This window comes from Ranitomeya imitator, chromosome 2, assembly GCF_032444005.1.
Source record: "Ranitomeya imitator isolate aRanImi1 chromosome 2, aRanImi1.pri, whole genome shotgun sequence".
Taxonomy (NCBI): domain Eukaryota; kingdom Metazoa; phylum Chordata; class Amphibia; order Anura; family Dendrobatidae; genus Ranitomeya; species Ranitomeya imitator.
Window position 1 is genome coordinate 395,740,881 of NC_091283.1, and position 25,747 is coordinate 395,766,627.

The 25,747-nt window shown below is 43.8% G+C and overlaps 1 protein-coding gene across 1 annotated transcript in view; it reads right to left on the minus strand.

The window, feature by feature from the left end:
• Window positions 1–9,906: 9,906 nt before the first annotated feature.
• LOC138667026 (zinc finger protein OZF-like) overlaps window positions 9,907–25,747 on the minus strand; it is a 32,878-nt gene continuing 17,037 nt past the window's right edge. The window contains exons 6-7 of the mRNA XM_069755272.1: window positions 17,332–17,422; window positions 9,907–13,089 (exon numbers count right to left, since the gene is read on the minus strand). Coding sequence (XP_069611373.1) covers window positions 12,236–13,089; window positions 17,332–17,422 — 945 coding nt within the window. The 3' untranslated portion in view covers window positions 9,907–12,235. The remainder of the gene's footprint in view (window positions 13,090–17,331; window positions 17,423–25,747) is intronic.

Sequence of the window (25,747 nt, forward strand, 5' to 3'; positions counted from 1 at the left end):
GATTGAAGAGGTGTGTTAGGGTTGGGATGAAGACTGTGGCGTAGTTAGGGATGAGGTGGGACGGGAGCGGGTCAAGCGTGCAAGTGGCGAGATGAGATCTTGACAGGAGGGTGGACAGCTGATCTTCTGTCATGGGGAGAAGCTGGTTTTGGAGGAACAGGGCTGAGCAGCTAAGGGGGGCATTGGGGGCTGCAGGACGAAGCTTTCTCTGATCGTATCGATCTTCTACTTAAAGAAAGGCAAAATCTTCAGCAGAAATGAGAGGAGAGGGAGGAGGTGCTGGGGGACGGAATAGAGAATTGAAAGTGTTGAAAAGCTGTTTAGGGTTGTGAGACAGTGAGAATATGAGAGATGAGAAGTAAGTTTGTTTTGCGGCAGTGAGTGTGGATTTCAAGCTGGCGTTGGACTGTGTGTATGACATGAAGTGCTCGACAGAGCGGGATATCTTCCATCTCTGCTCAGTGACCCTGGAAACTCGTCTCAGTTCTTTGTTCAGGCTGGTCAGCCAGGGCTGCCTGTTGATTGTACGAGTTTGGCAATGCGTGAGGGGTTGGCTGAATCAAGTGTTGCTGTTATTGTGGTGTTATAGAAAGTGGCAGCAGCACCTGTGTCATGAAGGGAAGCTATGTCTGTAAGAGGGAGAAAGGACTCGGAGAGTGATTGTAAATTGAGGTATTTGAGATTTCTGCGAGGGTGAGTGAGTTTGTGGAGTGGGGGTTGTGCACTAGGAGAGGGAAGAGAATGTCAGTAGGTTGTGGTCAGACACGGGGAGGGGTGTGTTAGTGAGATTATTAAGGAAACAGAGGCGGGTGAAGATAAGGTCCAGGGTGTGAACATCTTTGTGAGTGCCCGCGGAGGACCACTGAGTGAGGCCAAAGGAGGCAGTGAACGATAAAAGTTTAGAGGCAACTAGGGGTGGATGCGTCAATGGGGATGTTGAAGTCACCCATGATGGTTGGGGAGAAATTAAGTAGACAGGTGGTGAAGTGGTTGAGAAAGGTGGAGATGGCTAGTTCTGGGGGGCGGTAGATGACAGCCAGCTAGAGGTTAGAGGGGGAATAGATGCGGACCGCGTGCACCTCAAACGAGGGAAGAGTAGCGGAGGGGGTAGTGGAAATGGGGTAAAGGAGCAACTCATCCACCACGTTTGGTTAACAATGGCTGACATGCTGGAAACACATTAGAACTAATGGTCCTACAAACAGGACCTAACTGAGAGCGCTCACGCTACTCCACTGGATAAATTGTACCTACAAAGAACAAGGAGTGTTACTCTCACAAATGCAGGTAAATAATTAGGAAAGCGTGAGACCCAAAAAGTTTAAATATAATGTAGAAAATATCTTTATTATATTAGCTCACTCACAACAATAAATATAGACTTCTAGCCATAATACGAAGTACATGATGTGGGGAGGAGGGAACTCGATGGAATGAACGTTCTAGCCCCGACGCATTTCACGTAGATGGCGGCCCCCCGAGGAAACCATCTACGCGAAACGCGCGTCGGGGCTAGAACATTCATTCCATCGAGTTCCCTCCTCCCCACATGGGTAAGCACTGGCTCTATTTAGGGTGAACAGCAATGCTTCTTTTTCTATTTCTGGCTCGGCACTTGTCGGTTTGATTTTTTGTATTACACTGACATATAACATGGTAGGGCTCAAAGTGTCCTGCTCAGGTTATGTACCTTTAGCTTGCTGTTTGCTATACCATCTATGGAGGTACTCTAATTGTTTGCTATGTTCTATTTTTGTCTTTTTTCCCCCCATTTCTATCCTTGTCATGTACTTCGTATTATGGCTAGAAGCCTATATTCATTGTTGTGAGTGAGCTAATATAATAAAGATATTTTCTACATTATATTTAAACTTTTTGGGTCTCACTCTTTACTAATTACTTATCTGCATTTGTGAGAGTAACACTCCTCATTCACCACGTTTGTTGCTGGGGCGAGGGGTGTGAAAGAGATTGAATCCACCTTAAGAAAGTGCAGCTGGAGAGGCTGAGTCAGAGGGGGTGAGTCAGGTTTTAGTGATGCCAAGGAAGGAGAGTTTGTTGGTGATAAAGAGGTCATGGATAAATGACAGTTTATTGCAGACAGAGCGTGCGTTCCTTAGTGCTCCAGGTACGGGGTCCAAGGGAGTTGGGGCTGGATGAATTGGTATGAGGTTATCTGTTGTGAATTCTGTGGTCAAGCTCCCTCCTGTGGTCATGAGTGGTACTTCGGCTGGTTCTGTCTATGAGCTTCCGCTGGTGGATGTGAGTGGGGCTGTGGCTTCTGAGTTTCCTTCCTCAGGTGACGAGGTTAAGTCGTTAGGTGCTGCTCTATTTAACTCCACCTAGTTCTTTGTTCCTGGCCTCCAGTCAATGTTCCAGTATTGGTCTGGCTCTCTCCTGGATCGTTCTTGTGGCCTATCTGCTCTGCATAAGCTAAGTTGCTTGTGTTACTTTTGTTTGCTATATTTTCTGTCCAGCTTGCTATATTGGTTTTTCTTGCTTGCTGGAAGCTCTGAGACGCAGAGGGAGCACCTCCGTACCGTTAGTCGGTGCGGAGGGTCTTTTTGCCCCTCTGCGTGGTTGTTTGTAGGGTTTTGTGCTGACCGCAAAGCTATCTTTCCTATCCTCGGTCTATTCAGTAAGTCGGGCCTCACTTTGCTAAAATCTATTTCATCTCTGTGTTTGTATTTTCATCTTAACTCACAGTCATTATATGTGGGGGGCTGCCTTTTCCTTTGGGGAATTTCTCTGAGGCAAGGTAGGCTTATTTTTCTATCTTCAGGGCTAGTTAGTTTCTCAGGCTGTGCCGAGTTGCATAGGGAGCGTTAGGCGCAATCCACGGCTACCTCTAGTGTGGTATGATAGGATTAGGGATTGCGGTCAGCAGAGTTCCCACGTCTCAGAGCTCGTCCTATGTTAGTAACTATCAGGTCACTTTGTGTGCTCTTAACCACTAGGTCCATTGTGGTTCTGAATCACCTGTTCATAACAGTACTGGAGGCCCAAAGTACTAATGCTTCTCAGTAGAGGGAAAAGAGAAGTTCTGAGACCATTTTTTTTCTTTGCACTGTGTTTTGTCTTTCTTTTCCCCTTTAATTCAGGGTGGTTCAGAACACAGGTGTAGACATGGACATTCAAGGTCTGTCCTCTTTGATGGATAATCTCGCTATAAGTGTTCAGAACATTTAAGATTTAGTGGTTCAGAATCCTATGTTAGAACCTAAAATTCCTATTCCTGAGTTATTTTCTGGAGATAGAGCTAAGTTTCTGAATTTCAAAAATAATTGTAAACTATTTCTGGCTTTGAAACCCCGCTCCTCTGGTGACCCAGTTCAACAAGTAAAGATCATTATTTCTTTATTACGTGGCGACCCTCAAGACTGGGCATTTTCCCTTGCGCCAGGAGATCCTGCATTATGTGATATTGATGCATTTTTTCTGGCGCTCGGGTTACTTTATGATGAACCTAATTCAGTGGATCAGGCAGAGAAAATCTTGCTGGCTCTGTGTCAGGGTCAGGATGAGGTAGAGATATATTGTCAGAAATTTAGGAAGTGGTCTGTGCTCACACAATGGAATGAATGTGCTCTGGCAGCAATTTTCAGAAAGGGTCTCTCTGAAGCCCTTAAGGATGTCATGGTGGGATTTCCTATGCCTGCTGGTCTGAATGAGTCTATGTCTTTGGCCATTCAGATCGATCGACGCTTACGTGAGCGTAAAACTGTGCACCATTTGGCGGTATTATCTGAGCATAAACCTGAGCCTATGCAATGCAATAGGACTTTGACCAGAGCTGAACGGCAAGAACACAGACGACGGAATGGGCTGTGTTTTTACTGTGGTGATTCCACTCATGCTATCTTCGATTGTCCTAAGCGCACTAAGCGGTTCGCTAGCTCTGCCACCATTGGTACGGTACAGCCGAAATTTCTTTTGTCTGTTACTTTGATCTGCTCTTTGTCATCCTATTCTGTCATGGCATTTGTGGATTCAGGCGCTGCCCTGAATTTGATGGACTTGGAGTATGCTAGGCGCTGTGGGTTTTTCTTGGAGCCCTTGCAGTATCCTATTCCATTGAGAGGAATTGATGCTACACCTTTGGCCAAGAATAAGCCTCAGTACTGGACCCAGCTGACCATGGCTCCTGCGCATGGCTCCTGCGCATCAGGAGGATATTCGCTTTTTGGTGTTGCATAATCTGCATGATGTGGTCGTGTTGGGGTTGCCATGGCTACAAGTCCATAACCCAGTATTGGATTGGAAATCAATGTTTGTGTCCAGCTGGAGTTGTCAGGGGGTACATGATGATGTTCCATTTCTGTCTATTTCATCATCCACCCCTTCTGAGGTCCCAGAGTTCTTGTCGGATTACCGGGATGTATTTGATGAGCCCAAGTCCAGTGCCCTACCTCCGCATAGGGATTGTGATTGCGCTATCGATTTGATTCCTGGTAGTAAGTTTCCTAAAGGTCGACTGTTTAATTTGTCTGTGCCTGAGCACGCCGCTATGCGGAGTTACGTAAAGGAATCCTTGGAGAAGGGTCACATTCGCCCGTCATCGTCGCCATTGGGAGCAGGGTTCTTTTTTGTGGCCAAGAAGGATGGTTCGCTGAGACCTTGTATTGATTACCGCCTTCTAAATAAAATCGCGGTCAAATTTCAGTACCCCTTGCCGCTGCTGTCTGATTTGTTTGCTCGGATTAAGGGGGCTAGTTGGTTCACCAAGATAGATCTTCGTGGTGCGTATAATCTTGTGCGCATTAAACAGGGCGATGAATGGAAAACAGCATTTAACCCTGCTGTTCTGTTCGGTCTGGGGAGACCTATTTTGAACTTTGGTATTTTTTGGGGTGTTCAAGATGCGGTTCTGAAACTTGTGGTTGATTGACTTAAATGAGGATGGGTCGGTCGGCCACGGGTTTCAGAGCCGCATCTTGAATATTTTAAAGAATATTGAAGTTCAAAGTCGGTCATTTTTGACCAACAGAACAGCAGGGTTAATACGCCCGAGGGCCATTTTGAGTACCTGGTTATGCCATTCGGGCTTTCTAATGCTCCATCAGTGTTTCAGTCCTTTATGCATGACATCTTCCGAGAGTACCTGGATAAATTTCTGATTGTATACTTGGATGATATTTCGGTCTTCTCGGATGATTGGGAGTCTCACGTGAAGCAGGTCAGAATGGTGTTCCAGGTCCTGCGTGCGAATTCTTTGTTTGTGAAGGGGTCAAAGTGTCTCTTTGGTGTTCAGAAGGTTTCATTTTTGGGTTTCATCTTTTCCCCTTCTACTATCGAGATGGACCCTGTTAAAGTTCAGGCCATTTATGAGTGGACTGAGCCGACATCTCTGAAGAGTCTGCAAAAGTTCCTGGGCTTTGCTAATTTTTATTGTCGCTTCATCAATAATTTTTCTAGTATTGCTAAACCGTTGACTGATTTAACCAAGAAGGGTGCTGATGTGGTCAATTGGTCTTCTGCTGCTGTGGAATCTTTTCAGGAGTTGAAGCGTCGTTTTTCTTCTGCCCCTGTGTTGTGTCAACCAGATGTTTCGCTCCCGTTCCAGGTCGAGGTTGATGCTTCTGAGATTGGAGCAGGGGCTGTTTTGTCGCAAAGAAGTTCTGATGGCTCGGTGATGAAACCATGCGCCTTCTTTTCCAGGAAGTTTTTGCCTGCTGAGTGTAATTATGATGTTGGCAATCGAGAGTTGCTGGCCATGAAGTGGGCATTCGAGGAGTGGCGTCATTTGCTTGAAGGAGCTAAGCATCGCGTGGTGGTCTTGACTGATCATAAGAACTTGACTTAACTCGAGTCTGCCAAACGGTTGAATCCTAGACAGGCTCGTTGGTCGCTGTTTTTCTCCCGTTTTGACTTTGTTGTTTCGTACCTTTCGGGCTCTAAAAATGTGAAGGCGGATGCCCTGCCTAGGAGTTTTGTGCCCGACTCTCCGGGTTTGTCTGAGCCGGCGGGTGTTCTCAAGGAGGGGGTAATTTTGTCTGCCATCTCCCCTGATTTGCGGCGGGTGCTGCAAAAATTTCAGGCTAATAGACCTGACCGTTGCCCAGCGGAGAAACTGTTTGTCCCTGATAAGTGGACGAGTAGAGTTATCTCTGAGGTTCATTGTTCGGTGTTGGCTGGTCATCCTGGAATCTTTGGTACCAGCGATTTGGTGGCTAGATCCTTTTGGTGGCCGTCTTTGTCGCGGGATGTGCGTTCTTTTGTGCAGTCCTGTGGGATTTGTGCTCAGGCTAAGCCCTGCTGTTCTCGTGCCAGTGGGTTGCTTTTGCCCTTGCCAGTCCCGAAGAGGCCCTGGACACATATCTCTATGTATTTTATTTCGGATCTCCCCGTCTCTTAAAAAATGTCGGTCATTTGGGTTGTTTGTGATCGCTTCTCGAAGATGGTCCATTTGGTACCCTTGTCTAAATTGCCTTCCTCCTCTGATTTGGTACCATTGTTCTTCCAGCATGTGGTTCGTTTACATGGCATTCCGGAGAACATCGTTTCTGACAGAGGTTCCCAGTTTGTTTCGAAGTTTTGGCGAGCCTTTTGTGCTAGGATGGGCATTGATTTGTCTTTTTCCTCGGCTTTCCATCCTCAGACAAATGGCCAGACTGAACGAACCAATCAGACCTTGGAAACATATCTGAGATGTTTTGTTTCTGCCGATCAGGATGATTGGGTGTCTTTTTTGCCTTTGGCTGAGTTCGCCCTTAATAATCGGGCCAGCTCGGCTACTTTGATTTCGCCGTTTTTCTGCAATTCTGGTTTCCATCCTCGTTTCTCTTCAGGGCAGGTTGAGTCTTCTGACTGTCCTGGTGTGGATACTGTGGTGGATAGGTTGCAGCAGATTTGGACTCATGTGGTGGACAATTTGACATTGTCTCAGGAGAAGGCTCAACGTTTCGCTAACCGCAGGCGCTGTGTGGGTCCCCAACTTCGTGTTGGGGATTTGGTTTGGTTGTCATCTCGTTATATTCCTATGAAAGTTTCCTCTCCTAAGTTTAAGCCTCGTTTCATTGGTCCGTATAGGATTTCTGAGGTTCTTAATCCTGTGTCTTTTCGTTTGACCCTTCCAGCTTCTTTTTCCATCCATAACGTATTCCATAGGTCATTGTTGCGGAGATACGTGGCACCTGTGGTTCCATCCATTGATCCTCCTGCCCCGGTTTTGGTTGAGGGGGAGTTGGAGTATATAGTGGAGAAGATTTTGGATTCTCGTATTTCGAGACGGAAACTTCAGTACCTGGTTAAGTGGAAGGGTTATGGTCAGGAAGATAATTCCTGGGTCTTTGCCTCTGATGTTCATGCTGCCGATCTGGTTCGTGCCTTTCATTTGGCCCATCCTGGTCGGCCTGCGGGCTCTGGTGAGGGTTCGGTGACCCCTCCTCAAGGGGGGGTACTGTTGTGAATTCTGTGGTCAAGCTCCCTCCTGTGGTCATGAGTGGTACTTCGGCTGGTTCTGTCTATGAGCTTCCGCTGGTGGATGTGAGTGGGGCTGCGGCTTCTGAGTTTCCTTCCTCAGGTGACGAGGTTAAGTCGTTAGGTGCTGCTCTATTTAACTCCACCTAGTTCTTTGTTCCTGGCCTCCAGTCAATGTTCCAGTATTGGTCTGGCTCTCTCCTGGATCGTTCTTGTGGCCTATCTGCTCTGCATAAGCTAAGTTGCTTGTGTTACTTTTGTTTGCTATATTTTCTGTCCAGCTTGCTATATTGGTTTTTCTTGCTTGCTGGAAGCTCTGAGACGCAGAGGGAGCACCTCCGTACCGTTAGTCGGTGCGGAGGGTCTTTTTGCCCCTCTGCGTGGTTGTTTGTAGGGTTTTGTGCTGACCGCAAAGCTATCTTTCCTATCCTCGGTCTATTCAGTAAGTCGGGCCTCACTTTGCTAAAATCTATTTCATCTCTGTGTTTGTATTTTCATCTTAACTCACAGTCATTATATGTGGGGGGCTGCCTTTTCCTTTGGGGAATTTCTCTGAGGCAAGGTAGGCTTATTTTTCTATCTTCAGGGCTAGTTAGTTTCTCAGGCTGTGCCGAGTTGCATAGGGAGCGTTAGGCGCAATCCACGGCTACCTCTAGTGTGGTATGATAGGATTAGGGATTGCGGTCAGCAGAGTTCCCACGTCTCAGAGCTCGTCCTATGTTAGTAACTATCAGGTCACTTTGTGTGCTCTTAACCACTAGGTCCATTGTGGTTCTGAATCACCTGTTCATAACAGTTATCATCATTGCGGAGACATGTAGAGGATTGTAGCAGGGGGTTGGAAATGAGTGTGGGGATGTGTTGAGGAGGGCCAGGATTTGGGCATACCACACCAGCAATGAGGAGTAGCAGACAGAGCGTATGTGGGGCGGCACGGTGGCTCAGTGGATAGCACTGCAGCCTTGCAGCGCTGGAGTTCTCGGTTCAAATCCCACCAAGGACAACATCTGCAAGGAGTTTGTATTGTTTTCCCCGTGTTTGCATTTGGTACTCCATTATCCTCTCACATTCCAAAGACATACTGATAGGGAAATTAGATTGTGAGCCCCATTGGTGACAGCAATGATTGTGTGCAAACTGTAAAGCGCTGAGGAATATGTTAGCGCTATATAAAAATAAAGATTATTATATTATTTATGTGGAGGAACAGTTCTGAGAAGTAGGTGAGATGGCTGGGAAGGATTGAGGGAGAAATGACTACTTCCTTACTAGGTGGGGGATTACAGGAGGTAGGAGAAAATAGAGTAGTATGGGAATGAAAGTAGTGAGAAAGTGAAACATTATAGTGGTATTCTATTCCTTTACATTACAGTCAATTCCAGTCCAATTCTAGTCTAATTAAAAATCTGTAAAATGAAATGAATTATCTGACCCTGAAACTGATATTGTGATGACTCCAGATCCTGAGTCATCTGCATCAAATTTGCCACCTTGTCGCTAAGTGTGTGAACACAATCCATACTGGCAAAAAAGAAAAATGTATAGGCCATACGTAATGTGATGCCGAGTCACTTCTCACGGACAAGCTTTGAGTCAGGAAAGTCAAGGAGTCTGAGGTCAAAAGCCAGGAGGGTACGTCATAAATAGTAGAAAGAGACAAAGGTTTAGTCAGGTAATGGTCCAAGGTCAAATAGCAGGAAGATAGAGCATCAGAAAAAGAGGATTGAACAGACTGATGGTCAGAACGAGCTCCAAAGTCAAGCAACGATCAATTCACAAAACACAAGGCACAGAGAGACAAACCATACAAAAGCTGAATGTATGTCTGGCAGAGGTCTGGGACTATCAGCCCAGTTAAGTAGCTGGGAGATAACCTGGGACAATGAACAAATGGAGACATCCAGCTCCCCCCAGTCTCAGATTGGACGATCGAGCTGTCAATCAAAACACTGACAGCTTCAGCATGCCACTGTAGCAGATGGGATGGCTGGGCCATCAATAACTGCATCGCAGGCATACTAAGGCATGGATGGAATAGTGACATTGTCATCACTGATGGAACAAGGAATTATACATTTTACAGGAAAATGTCAGAACATCTGTCTTTGAGATGAATCTCAAGAGAAGGTGGGTCTTGCAGTAAGACAATAACCCAAGGCACATAAGTCGTTCAACAAAGAATGACTAAAGAAAAGAGTTAAAACGTTTTAGAATGGCCAAGGCATTGTCCAGACCTTAATTATACAGAATTTTTGTGGAAAGACCCAAGGCAAGCAGTTAATTGAAGAAAACTCACCAAGATAACAGAATTGATGCTTTTTTGTATGGACGAATGGTCTAAAAATGTTTCCAGGTAAATGTGCAGGACTAAGCAACATTTTTTTGGAAATGTTTAGCTGCAGTTATTGCTACACAAGAAGGTTTGGGGGGGAAATCACACTAGAAGTTGCATGCAAAGGTTCACAAACTTTTGCCACTCACTGGTATGTGATGTGGGACAATTTTCTTTAATAAAACAAAATGACAAAGTCTAATATTTATAATTTGTTTGATGTGGTTTCATTTACTTTTAGGACGTGTTGTGAAAATAAAATGTAGTTTTTAGTTAAAATTACACAGAAATATGGAAAATTCTGAAGGGTTGAAAAAATTTCAAGCACCACTGTATACGATTCATATATCACTGTATTATTTAGATAGGAGGTCCAGCTCCATCCAAATAGGTTAACATTCTTCATCATGAGTAAGAATACATATAGTGTTTGAAACGTGTTGATGGTCGGTATCCAGTCATCACTCTTCTATAGATTTTAAATGAATGAAATAAAGTGTATATATCTTGGTACCGTGTTAGCCAGTGGATAGAAAAATACTTAGAATTGAGAGTCCTCAGTGTTTGAAACCTTTTAATGGAGAACTTAAAAGATGGTAACAAATTGCAAGCTTTCGAGACTATTCAGGTCTCTTCATCAGGCATAGACTAAAAGAAATTCTGTAGAATCACATATTTGTGCACAACACAGCACAGAAAAACGCCATAGATAAGACAGGTGGCATGAAGCAGTCTTATCTATGGTGTTTTTCTGTGATGCGTTGTGCATAAATGTGTGATTCTACAGAATTTCTTTTAGTCTATGCCTGATGAAGAGACCTGAGTAGTCTCGAAAGCTTGCAATTTGTTACCATCTTTTCAGTTACCCATTAAAAGGTATCAACCACTGAGGACTCTAAATTCTAAATATTGAATTAAAGTGCTAATTTTAACCTACTTGGATCGAACTGGACAAACCCACCTCCTTTTTATAATTGATCAATACCTTGCAATGGTTTCTGCTCTAGGCTCTCCAAAATCTAAACTTGGAAACATAGGTGAGCGTGTGATTTCCTTTTTTGCATTTATATTATTTAGATACCAATTGCTTTTTAGTAGCAAATGTCTATTAGTATTTATATATGGTAATTTTTTTAATAATCATTTACTGCTCTAAATTGCTTTCTCTTTTTCTTCTAGATGTATGAATATACCGTATATACTCGAGTATAAGCCGACCCGAGTATAAGCCGACCCCCCTAATTTTGCCACAAAAAAATGGGAAAACTTATTGACTCGAGTATAAGCCTAGGATGGAAAATGCAGCAGCTACCGGTGAATTTCAAAAATAAAAATAGATGCTCCATACCATTCATTATTGCCCCATAGATGCTCCATATAAAGCTGTGCCATATATAATGCTCCATACCATTGATTATTGCCCCATAGATTATCCATATATAGCTGTGCCATATAGAATGCTCTGCACCGTTCATTATGGCCCCATAGATGCTCCATATAAAGCTGTGCCCCATATACAATGCTCTGCACCGTTCATTATGGCCCTATAGATGCTCCTTATAAAGCTGTGCCATATATGCTCTGCACCGTTCATTATGGCCCCATAGATGCTCCACATAAATATGTACCCTATATGCTCTGCACCGTTCAGTTTGTCCCCATAGATGCTCATTATAAATCTGTGCCATATATAACGCTGCTGTTGCAATAAAAAAAAAAAAAACACATACTCACCTCTCATGCTTGCAGCTCCCCAGCGTCCGGTCCCGGCGTCTCTCCGCTCTGACTGATCAGGCAGAGGGCGGCGCGCACACTATATGCGTCATCGCGCCCTCTGACCTGCACAGTCAGAGCGGAGAGACGCCGGGAAGATGGAGCGGCGCCCGGCGTGTGGATCGTGGACAGGTAAATATGACATACTTACCTGCACCCGGCGTCCCGCTCGTTCCCCCGGACAGCTGGTCTTCGGGTGCCGCAGCTTCTTCCTCTATCAGCATTCACCGTTACCGCTGATTAGAGAAATGAATATGCGGCTCCACCCCTATGGGAGTGGAGTCCATATTCATAAGTTTAATGAGCGGTCCCACGTGACCGCTGTACAGGGGAAGAGCTGCGGCACCCGAAGACAGTGTGACAGGCAGGGAGAGCGTCAGGAGCGCCGGGACTAGGTAAGTATGCCTCAGACCTCTCCCCCCCCCTCACCCGCCGACCCTGCCACAGACCGTGACTCGAGTATAAGCCCAAAAATTTGGGCTGAAAATCTCGGCTTATACTCGAGTATATACGGTACTTGACTGAAACTTGTGTTTTTTCTTGAATATTCTTGAACATATTATCAATGACATAAAATAATAAATACCTACTACCCTGTGTTTCTCTGTAAAACATTTCCCACATTCAGAACATGAATATGGTTTCTCATAGTGTGCATTCTGCTGGGAAATAAAATTAATTTAATGCTAAAAATTTCTCATATGTAAAAGATTAAAATGGCTTCTTCCCTTTGTGAATTCTCAAATGTTTTACAAGATTTGATTTATCTCTAAAACATTTTCCACATTCTAAACATGAAAATGGTTTCTCACCTGTGTGAATTCTCTGATGTAAAACTAGTTTTGATTTCTGTGCAAAACCTTTCCCACATTCTAAACATGAAAATGGCTTCTCTCCTGTGTGACTTCTCTGATGTTTAACAAGTATGGATTTCTCGCTAAAACATTTCCCACATTCTGAACATGAAAATGACTTCTCTCCTGTGTGAATTCTCTGATGTGAAATAAGATGTGAACTCACTACAAAACACTTCTCACATTCTGAACATGAAAATGGCTTCTCTCCTGTGTGAATTCTCTTGTGTGTAACAAGATTTGTTTCCCATTTAAAACATTTCCCACATTCTGAACATGAAAATGGCCTCTCTTCTGTGTGACTTCTCTGATGTGAAATAAGATGTGATCTCACTACAAAACATTTCCCACATTCTAAACATGAATATGGCTTCTCTCCTGTGTGACTTTTCTGATGTCTAACAAGATTTTCTTTCACACTAAAACATTTCTCACATTCTGAACATGAAAAAGGCTTTTCTCCTGTGTGACTTCTCTGATGTATAACAAGTCTTGATTTACAACTGTAACTTTTCTCACATTCTGAACAAGAAAACGGTTTCTCCTCTGTGTCAGCTATTTGATATTCAACAGCTCTTCTGTGACTTTTGTTTTTTGTATTGGTCTTCGATGAAGTAGAAGAAAGGACCTCTTGTAAAAGATTAGATGATAGATTTTTTATGTGAAGGGCAGGAGGTACGTCTAGGACAATGGCATGTTCTTCACATTCTTCTGCCAAGAAAAAAAACAAATGTTATAATTTTTCAATAACACTGCATTTAAATTTTATTGATATTCATATTCTTATTTTTTAAGATTTTCAAACAAAACTGTAAGGCAATTCAATTATCGACTGACTAGGACAGTACACCGCAAAGCAGGAACTGATAGATTATAATATTAGGCCACCAGGTTGTGCTCTATCAATTGTTTATTTCTCTGCTGAAGCAGTCTTCTCCATAGTTTCATGCTTCAAGGGTATCTGTAAGTGGGGTTAACCCACCTAAGCAGTCAATATGGGCATCCAAGTCATGGAAAGTTGAATAAAGGGATACCTTGATATCTGTTATCTGATGACTTATTCCACAGAAATCCATGTTTTGTCTTAATATGCAAATTAGTTGTTAAGATCTATGGGCCAGACATAAATCTCACTGAAAATCTGAGCCCAGAGCTTACTGTATTTTTCGGACTGTAAGATCACTTTTTTTTTCTCCAAAATTTTGGAGGAAAGTGGGAGGTGCATCTTATAGTCCGGATGTACCTTATAGTGTGGCTTTGGATTGGGGGGAGGGGTGCAGCAGTGTCGGAGCAGAGGGTCACAGGAGGCGGGAGTCGGCTGCTGAAGCTAACGCGTGTGCCCGCTGTTAAAGAGAATGAATATTTATAGCTCCCCATGCCCATACTCCCTCCCACCTCTATGCACTGAAGCCAGCGCCGAGAGGTGGGAGGTACTTTGGGCGTAGGGAGTCTCCAAGTATTTGTTAGTGCTCGGACATTTAGTTTTCCCTGCCTCAGCTACATGATTTACAGCTGGTAGCCAGGCTGAATACATGTGAGGAATGCCTGTTTGTTAGGAAATCCCCTCATGTATTCAGCCTGTCTAGCAGCCACATATTATGAAGCTGCGGCGATGAAAACTAAATCTCCGAGCACTACAAAATACTCGGAGACCACCCGAGCATGCTCTGGGAAACCAGTGTAATGAGTATACTCGCTCATCACTAGAAGGGAGCAGTGAATATTCATTCTGCATAATAGCGGGCACACTATTAGCAGCAGCCGTCTGCTCCTACAGCTGCTGGGCGATAACGTGTGTCCGCTATTACACAAAATGAATATTCACTGCTCCCCACTCACATAGTGCCGGGCGTGGGAAGCAGTGAATATACTGGCAACTGATTTTGGCGTGTGAGGGCGCATGGCAGTGATGTCATATGCTGCTTACATGCTGAAATCATGTGCTGGCATGAGAACATGACGCAGCGTTGCGAAGGAGAGCAAGAAAGGTGAGTAGAATTTTTTCTTTATGTATGCACCATGATGGGGGCCATGTATACCAGGATGAGGATGAAGGGTCCATGTATACCAAGATGGGAATGGGGGGGGGGATCATTAATACTAGGATAGGAAGACCATGTATACCATAATAGGGATGGGGAGGCGGGCATGTATACCAGGATGGGGGGACCATGTACAACAGGATGGGGATGAGAGGACCATGCACAACAGGATGGGGATGAGAGGAACATGCACACCAGGATGGGGATGAGGACCATGCACATCAGGATGGGGATGAGAGGAACATGTATACCAGGATGGGGATGAGGGAACCATTGCTAAGGAGAGTAAAACTAATCCCAAACTGTTCTTCAACTATATCAATAGTAAAAGAATAAAAACTGAAAATGTAGGCCCCTTAAAAAATAGTGAGGAAAGAATGGTTGTAGATGACGAGGAAAAAGCTAACATATTAAACACCTTCTTCTCCACGGTATTCACGGTGGAAAATGAAATGCTAGGTGAAATCCCAAGAAACAATGAAAACCCTATATTACGGGTCACCAATCTAACCCAAGAAGAGGTGCGAAACCGGCTAAATAAGATTAAAATAGATAAATCTCCGGGTCCGGATGGCATACACCCACGAGTACTAAGAGAACTAAGTAATGTAATAGATAAACCATTATTTCTTATTTTTAGTGACTCTATAGCGACAGGGTCTGTTCCGCAGGACTGGCGCATAGCAAATGTGGTGCCAATATTCAAAAAGGGCTCTAAAAGTGAACCTGGAAATTATAGGCCAGTAAGTCTAACCTCTATTGTTGGTAAAATATTTGAAGGGTTTCTGAGGGATGTTATTCTGGATTATCTCAATGAGAATAACTGTTTAACTCCATATCAGCATGGGTTTATGAGAAATCGCTCCTGTCAAACCAATCTAATCAGTTTTTATGAAGAGGTAAGCTATAGGCTGGACCACGGTGAGTCATTGGACGTGGTATATCTCGATTTTTCCAAAGCGTTTGATACCGTGCCACACAAGAGGTTGGTACACAAAATGAGAATGCTTGGCCTGGGGGAAAATGTGTGTAAATGGGTTAGTAACTGGCTTAGTGATAGAAAGCAGAGGGTGGTTATAAATGGTATAGTCTCTAACTGGGTCGCTGTGACCAGTGGGGTACCGCAGGGGTCAGTATTGGGACCTGTTCTCTTCAACATATTCATTAATGATCTGGTAGAAGGTTTACACAGTAAAATATCGATATTTGCAGATGATACAAAACTATGTAAAGCAGTTAATACAAGAGAAGATAGTATTCTGCTACAGATGGATCTGGATAAGTTGGAAACTTGGGCTGAAAGGTGGCAGATGAGGTTTAACAATGATAAATGTAAGGTTATACACATGGGAAGAGGGAATCAATATCACCATTACACACTGAACGGGAAACCACTGGGTAAATCTGACAGGGAGAAGGACTTGGGGATCCTAGTTAATGATAAACTTACCTGGAGCAGCCAGTGCCAGGCAGCAGCTGCCAAGGCAAACAGGATCATGGGGTGCATTAAAAGAGGTCTGGATACACATGATGAGAGCATTATACTGCCTCTGTACAAATCCCTAGTTAGACCGCACATGGAGTACTGTGTCCAGTTTTGGGCACCGGTGCTCAGGAAGGATATAATGGAACTAGAGAGAGTACAAAGGAGGGCAACAAAATTAATAAAGGGGATGGGAGAAATACAATACCCAGATAGATTAGCGAAATTAGGATTATTTAGTCTAGAAAAAAGACGACTGAGGGGCGATCTAATAACCATGTATAAGTATATAAGGGGACAATACAAATATCTCGCTGAGGATCTGTTTATACCAAGGAAGGTGACGGGCACAAGGGGGCATTCTTTGCGTCTGGAGGAAAGAAGGTTTTTCCACCAACATAGAAGAGGATTCTTTACTGTTAGGGCAGTGAGAATCTGGAATTGCTTGCCTGAGGAGGTGGTGATGGCGAACTCAGTCGAGGGGTTCAAGAGAGGCCTGGATGTCTTCCTGGAGCAGAACAATATTGTATCATACAATTATTAGGTTCTGTAGAAGGACGTAGATCTGGGTATTTATTATGATGGAATATAGGCTGAACTGGATGGACAAATGTCTTTTTTCGGCCTTACTAACTATGTTACTATGTTACTATGTAACCATGTATACCAGGATGGGGATGCTGGCATTGTATATCAGGATGGGGAGAAGGGGACCATGTATACCAGGATGGAGATGGGGCAATGTATAACTGAATTGGGGGCCATATATACCAGGATGGGGATCACATACACCATGATGGGGATATATACCAGGATAAAGGTATATTAGTACGCTATTGTGGGACATTACCCCTTGGGTCTCTTTGTGACCTTGTGGATTACTACATACCTTTCTCTTGGAATGATCTTTGTTGGTCAACCTCTCAAGGGTAATAATAGCTTTGAATTTCATCTACGTGTAAACAATCTGTCCAAACTCTTTAGAGATAATTTTGTAACTTTTCCTGCCTCACAAGCATCGACAACTCTTCTTCTGAGATCCTCAGAAATCTCCAATGTTGTGCCATGACACACTTCCATAAACATGATGTGAAGATCTGTCTTTGATTGATCCCCATCCTTAGAGTAAAAGCAATGCACCCACTCCTGATAGTCAGGAGTGTTCAGTACACAAAATGACAAATTTCACAAAATTATCTGCTAGCTCAAAAGGTTTATATACTTTTGCCACTGTCATATTGATTATTTTCCTCATATAAAAATGTAAAAGTCTAAATATTTATGAGTCATTTGTTTTATTTGATTCTAGATCTATAAAAATCTGATGTCATTTTAGGTCAAATGTATGCCGAAATATGGAAAATTCTGAAGGGTTCACAAAGTTTCAAGCACCACTCTACTTCTCAGCATTTAGTGGTCACTACTCACCTGTGCTGTTATCTGTAGGAATCTCCTCTTTACCCCGCTCATCACCCCTCACATATGTCTCTGTAGTGTGAATATGGGGCAGATCTTTACCCTGAAATAAATGTTGTAGAAGTCACAAAAAATTGGAGAAGTTGTTAGAAAGTGTTTGAAAAGACATCAAAGATCAATTAATAGTACAAGCAAAGAAGACAGCAGTAGTAATCAAATATCTGCAGGTTTCCTGTAGGAATTCAACCATTCAGCATTAATCCTGTCATCTCCACCAAGTAGTGAACATACACTGAATGGCCACCTTATTAAATACATCCATGTATTAGGGTGTTTAATATCATTTTGCCTTCAGAACTTTAGCCATTCATCATGCCAGATTCCACTTGGTGTTGCATAAGTATTGGTCTATGCCGACAGGATAGCTTTTTTGCAGTTGCTGCATATTAGATGGAGGTACTGACGTGTTCCCAGACAGGTACCTGGAAGCAATCCATGAAGATATGACCCTAGTGACAAGGTGCACTGTCCTCCCACCATAGGATAAACCGCTGACATCAAGTGATAAACTTGGTAGTTCACAATGTGTAAGTTAACTTTAGTATCAAAATATCCATCTACAGATATCAGAGGACCCAGGATGTACCAAGAAAACATTCCCTGGACCATTTCTCCTCCTCAACCAGCCTGAAATGTTGATAAGTGACATCAAAAAGGGAACATGGATCATGCTGATACCATGGTGCAATAAAATTCTTCTGACCAATGTTTTGTACTGCTCACCCCCAGAAGAAGTGTAAGTGAAACCGAGTAGGGGACGGGGAGGTTTGGCTGTCCATATGTTTGCTGCAAGGCCCAGGCCACAGTGTCTGCTATAGGTGATGTACTCACTATATATATTGATATAATGATCTAATAACAGCTAAATCCAAAGGTCATTGCTCTCTGCTGATTCTCCTGTATCTCTCTGCCGCATTCGACACTGTGGATCACCATCTCCTCCTCACTATGCTTCGCTCCATCGGCCACAAGGAAACAGCCCTCTCCTGGTTCTCCTCCTACCTCTCTGACCGCTCCTTCACTGTATCTTTTGGCGGCTCCTCTTCCTCTCCTCGTCCCCTTACTATCGGGGTTCCGCAGGGCTCAGTCCTGGGCCCCCTCCTCTTCTCTCTATACACTGCCCCTATTGGACAAACAAGCAGATTTGGGTTCCAGTACCATCTCTATGCTGACGACACCCAATTATACACTTCTTCCCCCGACATCACCCCTACCCTAATTCAAAATACCAAGGATTGTCTGTCTGCTGTCTCTAACATCATGTCCTCCCTCTATCTGAAACTAAATCTCTCCAAAACTGAACTACTTGAACTACCTCACTCTACCCATCATCGAAATTACCCTGGAGGGTTCAACCATAACTCCCAAGCAGCATGCCTGCTGTCTTGGGGTGATATTCGACACCGAACTTTCCTTTACTCCCTATATCCGATCACTCACTCGCTCTTGTCACCTGGATCTTAAAAACATCTCCAGAATCCGACCTTTTATCACCTTTGAAACTGCTAAGACTTTTACTATCGCTCTTATTCATTCTCGTCTGGACTACTGCAACTCTCTTCTGATCGGTCTCCCTCTTTCCAAACTTTCTCCTCTCCAATCCATCTTAAATGCGGCAGCCAGGGTCATATTTCTGTCCAGCCGCTTCACTGATGCCTCCATCTTGTGCCAGTCATTACACTGGCTACCCATTCGCCACAGGGTCCAGTATAAACTCATCTCTCTCACCCACAAAGCTCTCCACAGTTCTGCACTGCCTTATATCTCCTCTCTCATCTCCGTCTATCGCCCTACACGTGCCCTCCGTTCTACAAATGACCTAAGACTAACATCCCCCGTAATCCGAACCTCGCACCTCCGTCTCCAAGACTTCTCTCGTGCTGCACCAGCTCTCTGGAATGCACTTCCCCAGACGATCAGACTGATACCCAGCCCCGACCTATTCAAGCGCGCTTTAAAAACCCATCTCTTCAAACAAGCCTACCAAATCAACTACTCAGTAAACTAACTTTGTCCTGTTCCCTCCTTCCAAATATTATCTGCATGTGAATCTGCACCCTTCTATTCATCTGTCTCCACACCCTCCATGCACATGATAACTGCACTTGATACTTGACTATTGCACATAAACACACGGGTTGATTACCGGATCATGCAGCTTTATATGAAAATCCCTATTTATTATAATTGCCAGACCTGAAATAACAAGCACTTTTCACCTATTGTGTCCCCCCATTTCCTTGTAGATTGTAAGCTTGCGAGCAGGGACCTCACCCCTAATGTCACTGTTTAAATTGTCTTATCTTGTACTGAATTTATTGTCTGTATTGTCTGTACATGTCCCCGCTTAATTGTAAAGTGCTGCGGAATTTGTTGGCGCTATATAAATAAAAAATTATTATTATTATTTGATACCATATATCTCTTCATGTTGAGTGTTATATCACTTAGGTGGATACTGTATTTATACCTGGGATTTTGAGATATTGTTCACTGTACTAGGAGTAGCATTTCCCCTATGTCCAATTACAGTGACTATATGTTTCATCCTGTGCTATGAGCATTCATTAAATTCTAATATGTGTAATAATATTGGCAGAGACTGTTTTATAATTTAGGCACTATGCTCTTTATTTTCTGCAATATCAGTTTTTCTCTGTCCTAGATATTGGTTATGTCTACTACTAAATATTGCTCTCTTACTCGTCAGCTATTTTTCTGCAATTAGTTCACATGTATAGCGGCACCTTGAGGTAATCGAGAGTTACTCTTTGCCCCTCCCCCCATTGGAGTTCTTTTCCCACCCTGTTTTATCCATATTTTATGATTTTTGTATCAGTATACCTTTTTATTTTTTTCTAACCCCTTTACCCCCAAGGGTGGTTTGGCCAATTTTTACAATTCTGACCACTGTCCCTTTATGAGGTTATAACTCTGGAACGCTTCAACGGATCCCGGTGATTCTGACACTGTTTTCTCGTGACATATTGTACTTCATGATAGTGATAAAATTTCTTTGATATTACCTGCGTTTATTTGTGAAAAAAACGGAAATTTGGCGAAAATGTTGAACATTTTGCAATTTTCAAACTTTGAATTTTTATGCAATTAAATCACAGAGATATGTCACACAAAATACTTAATAAGTAACATTTCCCACATGTCTACTTTACATCAGCACAATGTTGGAACCAAATTTTTTTTTGTTAGGGAGTTATAAGGGTTAAAATTTGACCAGCAATTTCTCATTTTTCCAACACCATTTTTTTTTTTTAGGGACCACATCTCATTTGAAGTCATTTTGAGGGGTCTATATGATAGAAAATACCCAAGTGTGACACCATTCTAAAAACTGCACTCCTCAAGGTGCTCAAAACCACATTCAAGAAGTTTATTAACCCTTCAGGTGTTTCACAGGAATTTTTGGAATGTTTAAATAAAAATTAACATTTCACTTTTTTTCACAAAAAATTTACTTTAGCTCCAATCTGTTTTATTTTGCTAAGGGTAACAGGAGAAAATGAACCCCAAACGTTGTTGTACAATTTGTCCTGAGTACGCCGATACCCCATATGTGGAGGTAAACCACTGTTTGGGCGCATGACAGAGTTCGGAAGCGAAGGAGCGCCATTTGACTTTTCAATGCAAAATTGACTGGAATTGAGATGTGACGCCATGTTGCGTTTGGAGAGCCCCTGATGTGCCTAAACATTGAAACCCCCCACAAGTGACACCATTTTGGAAAGTAGACCCCCTAAAGAACTTATCTAGAGGTGTGGCGAGCACTTTGACCCACCAAGTGCTTCACACAAGTTTATAATGCAGAACCATAAAAATAAAAAAATCATTTTTTTTTCACAAAAATTATCTTTTCGCCCCCAATTTTTTATTTTCCCAATGGTAAGAGAAGAAATTGGACCACAAAAGTTGTTGTACAATTTGTCCTGAGTACGCTGATACCCCATATGTGGGAGTAAACCACTGTTTGGGTGCATGGGAGAGCTCGGAAGGGAAGGAGCGCCGTTTGACTTTTCAATGCAAAATTGACTGGAATTGAGATGGGACGCCATGTTGCGTTTGGATCGTCACTGATGTGCCTAAACATTGAAACCCCCCACAAGTGACACCATTTTTGAATGTAGACCCCCTAAGGAACTTATCTAGATGTGTGGTGAGCACTTTGACCCACCAAGGGCTTCACAGAAGTTTATAATGCAGAGCCGTAAAAATAAAACAAAAATTTTTTCCCCCCAAAATTATTTTTTAGCCCCCAGTTTTGTATTTTCCCGAGGGTAACAGGAGAAATTGGACCCCAAAGTTGTTGTCCAATTTGTCCTGAGTGCGCTGATACCCCATATTTGGGGGGGAACCACCGTTTGGGCGCATGGGAGGGCTCGGAAGGGAAGGAGCGCCATTTGGAATGCAGACTTAGATGGAATGGTCTGCAGGCGTCACATTGCGTTTGCAGTGCCCCTAATGTACGTAAACAGTAGAAACCCCCCACATGTGACCCCATATTGGAAACTAGACCCCCCAAGGAACTTATCTAGATGTGTTGTGAGAACTTTGAGCCCCCAAGTGTTTCACTACAGTATATAACGCAGAGCCGTGAAAATAAAAAATCCTTTTTTTTCCCACAAAAATTATTTTTTAGCCCCCAGTTTTGTATTTTCCCAAGGGTTACAGGAGAAATTGGAACCCAAAAGTTGTTGTCCAATTTGTCCTGAGTACGCTGATACCCCATATGTTGGGGTAAACCCCTGTTTGGGAACACGGGAGAGCTCGGAAGGGAAGGAGCACTGTTTTACTTTTTCAACGCAGAATTGGCTGGAATTGAGATCGGACGCCATGTCGCATTTGGAGAGCCCCTGATGTGCCTAAACAGTGGAAACCCCCCAATTATAACTGAAACTCTAATCCAATCACACCCCTAACCCTAATCCCAACGGTAACCCTAACCACACCTCTAACCCAGACACACCCCTAACCCTAACCCCAACCCTATTCCCAACCGTAAATGTAATCCAAACCCTAACCCTAACTTTAGCCCCAACCATAACTGTAGCCTTAACCCTAACCCTAACCCTAGCCCCAACCCTAACCCTAGCCCAAACCCTAGCCCTAATGGGAAAATGGAAATAAATTCATTTTTTTTTTTTCCCCTAACTAAGGGGGTGATGAAGGGGGGTTTGATTTACTTTTATAGCGGGTTTTTTAGCGGATTTTTATGATTGGCAGTCGTCACACACTGAAAGACGCTTTTTATTGCAAAAAATATTTTTTGCGTTACCACATTTTGAGAGCTATAATTTTTCCATATTTGAGTCCACAGAGTCATGTGAGGTCTTGTATTTTGCGGGACGAGTTGACGTTTTTATTGGTAACATTTTCGGGCACGTGACATTTTTTGATAGCTTTTTATTCCGATTTTTGTGAGGCAGAATGACCAAAAACCAGCTATTCATGAATTTCTTTTGGGGAAAGCGTTTATACCGTTCCGCGTTTGGTAAAATTGATAAAGCAGTTTTATTCTTCGGGTCAGTACGATTACAGTGATACCTCATTTATATCATTTTTTTATGTTTTGGCGCTATTATACGATAAAAACTATTTTATAGAAAAAATAATTATTTTTGAATCGCTTTATTCTGAGGACTATAACTTTTTTATTTTTTTGCCGATGACGCTTTCAGCGGTACCATGGTTATTTATATCTGTCTTATTGATCGCGTGTTATTCCACTTTTTGTTTGGCGGTATGATAATTAAGCGTTGTTTTTTGCCTCGTTTTTTTTTTTTCTTACGGTGTTTACTGAAGGGGTTAACTAGTGGGATAGTTTTATAGGTTGGGTCGTTATGGACGCGGCAATACTAAATATGTGTACTTTTATTGTTTGTTTTTTATTTAGATAAAGAAATGTATTTATGGGAATAATATTTTTTTCTTCTTTATTTAGGAATTTTTTTTTTTTTTACACATATGGAAATTTTTTTTTTTACTTTGTCCCAGGGGGGACATCACAGATCGCTCCCTCCCTGCAGGACTCGGATGCCGCGGCCATCTTGGATCCGGGCCTGCTACAGGGAGGGAGGTAAGGAGACCCTCACAGCAACGCGATCACATCGCATTGCTGCGGGGGTCTCAGGGAAGCACGCAGAGAGCCCCCTCCCTGCGCGATGCTTCCCTATACTGCCGGCACACTGCGATCATGTTTGATCGCGGTGTGCCGGGGGGTTATTGTGCCGGGGGCGGTCCGTGACCGCTCCTGGCACATAGCGCCGGATGTCAGCTGCGATAGGCAGCTGACACCCGGCCACGCTCCCCTCGTGAGCGCGGCCAATCGCTCTGGACGTACTATTTCATCTGTGGGAATTTAGGCCCACCCCACATGGACGGAATAGTACGTCCAATGACAGAAAGGGGCTAACTAAAATCTATTTTGTGTCCTGCGGGATTATTCACAGCTGTCAGGGACGGTGTGTGTTTATACTTCATTGGAAGTGTCTAGCATCCTATGTGTTGCATTTTGGGACATATTTTATTAATGGGAACCTGTCACCCCCCCAGGGCGTTTTTAAGTAAAAGAGCCACCTTTAGCAGCACTAAGGCTGCATTCTGTGAAGGTGGCTATTATGTTTAGTATCCCTAGGAATGCTGAAATAATCACTTTTATACATTTTGTGCCATACCTCTATTGAGTCCCGGAGGGATGTCTTCTCCCCTGATGCCTGCGTGTAGTGGAGGCCACAGATCCCGCCCTGCAGGGTGTTATGATGCATTCACACTGCGGGGCCGGGAATCTGGCACCTTCGCAGTGGAGCGGGTCCCCGTGCCCTATTGAAGGTAATACTAATGTCTTGCGAGACTTCACAAATCTCGGCACTATCTTCAATGGAGCACGGTCACGGTAACCCACTCCACTGCACAGGCGCAGGCGCCAGATTCCCAGCCCCGCAGTGTGAATACATCATAACACCCTGCAGGGCGAGATTTGTGGCCTCCACTACACGCAGGCTCCGGTGACATCACAACAAAGAGAGGAGGCAGCGCCCGTAGGACACAGGGGGATGTGATTGACATCTCGGAGGCGATTGACACCTGGGAAAAAGACATACCTCTGGGAGACAAAACAGATATGGTGCAAAATTTATAAAAGTGATTACACTGTGTGCAGAATTATTCGGCAAGTTGTATTTTGATCACATGATACTTTTTTTATACATGTTGTCCTACTCCAAGCTGTTCAGGCTTGAGAGCCAACTACCAATTAAGTACATCAGGTGATGTACATCTCTGTAATGAGGAGGGGTGTTGTCTAATGACATCAACACCCTATATAAGGTGTGCTTAATTATTAGGCAACTTCCTTTCCTTTGGCAAAATGGGTTAGAAGAGAGACTTGACAGGCTCTGAAAAGTCCAAAATTGTGAGATGTCTTGCAAAGGGATGCAGCAGTCATGAAATTCCCAAACTTTTGAAGCGTGATCACCGAACAATCAAGCATTTCATGGCAAATAGCCAACAGGGTCGCAAAAAGCGTGTTGGGCAAAAAAGGCGCAAAATAAGTGCCAATCATTGGGGGACACAGACCGTGGGTGTATGCTGCTGCCACTAGGAGGCTGACACTAAGTGATACAAAGAAAGTTAGCTCCTCCTCTGCAGTATACACCCTCTTGCTGGCTCTCAGCTAACCAGTTCGATGCAAAAGCAGTAGGAGATCAATAACATGTGACCATATAGAATGTCACATTATATATATATGAGAGTATAGCATGTCAGATTATAACAGAAGCACAAGCTAAAAACAGGGTGGGAGCTGTGTCCCCCAATGATTGGCTCACTTGGGGACACAGACCGTGGGATGTCCCAAAGCAGTCCCTGGGTGGGGACAACATCAGATCAGGCCCTGTGTAACCGCTACTTACAAGTGCGCCACCACGGCCTGCAGAGTCCGCCTGTCCAGACTCACATCTGTGGAAGTCTGGGAATTATAATGCTTCAGGAATGCATGCGGACTGGACGACCTCGCAAGCTTGCAGGCGTGGTGTGCCGACGCCTGGTGCCTAGAATCCAAGAAACCTCGATAGACAGGGAGATAGGCTGACATCTAACACGGAACGATTCCTGGATGGTGTAACAAATCCTCCAAGCTAATGGAGCGCCCCCAGCCGCAGGGCCGCGGGTTACTCGGTACCGGTCCTCTCTGTCTCAGTTCTAGGGTTGTCACGGTGGCTGGACCCAGTCCGTGACCCTGTTAAGGGGCGTCCAATAAAAGGGATGATGAAAGTCGGCCAAAGTTTCGTGACGCCACCTGTGGTATTCGGTCAGGTCGACCGACACTGCTCGGGGTCCACTGGAGTGATGTGAT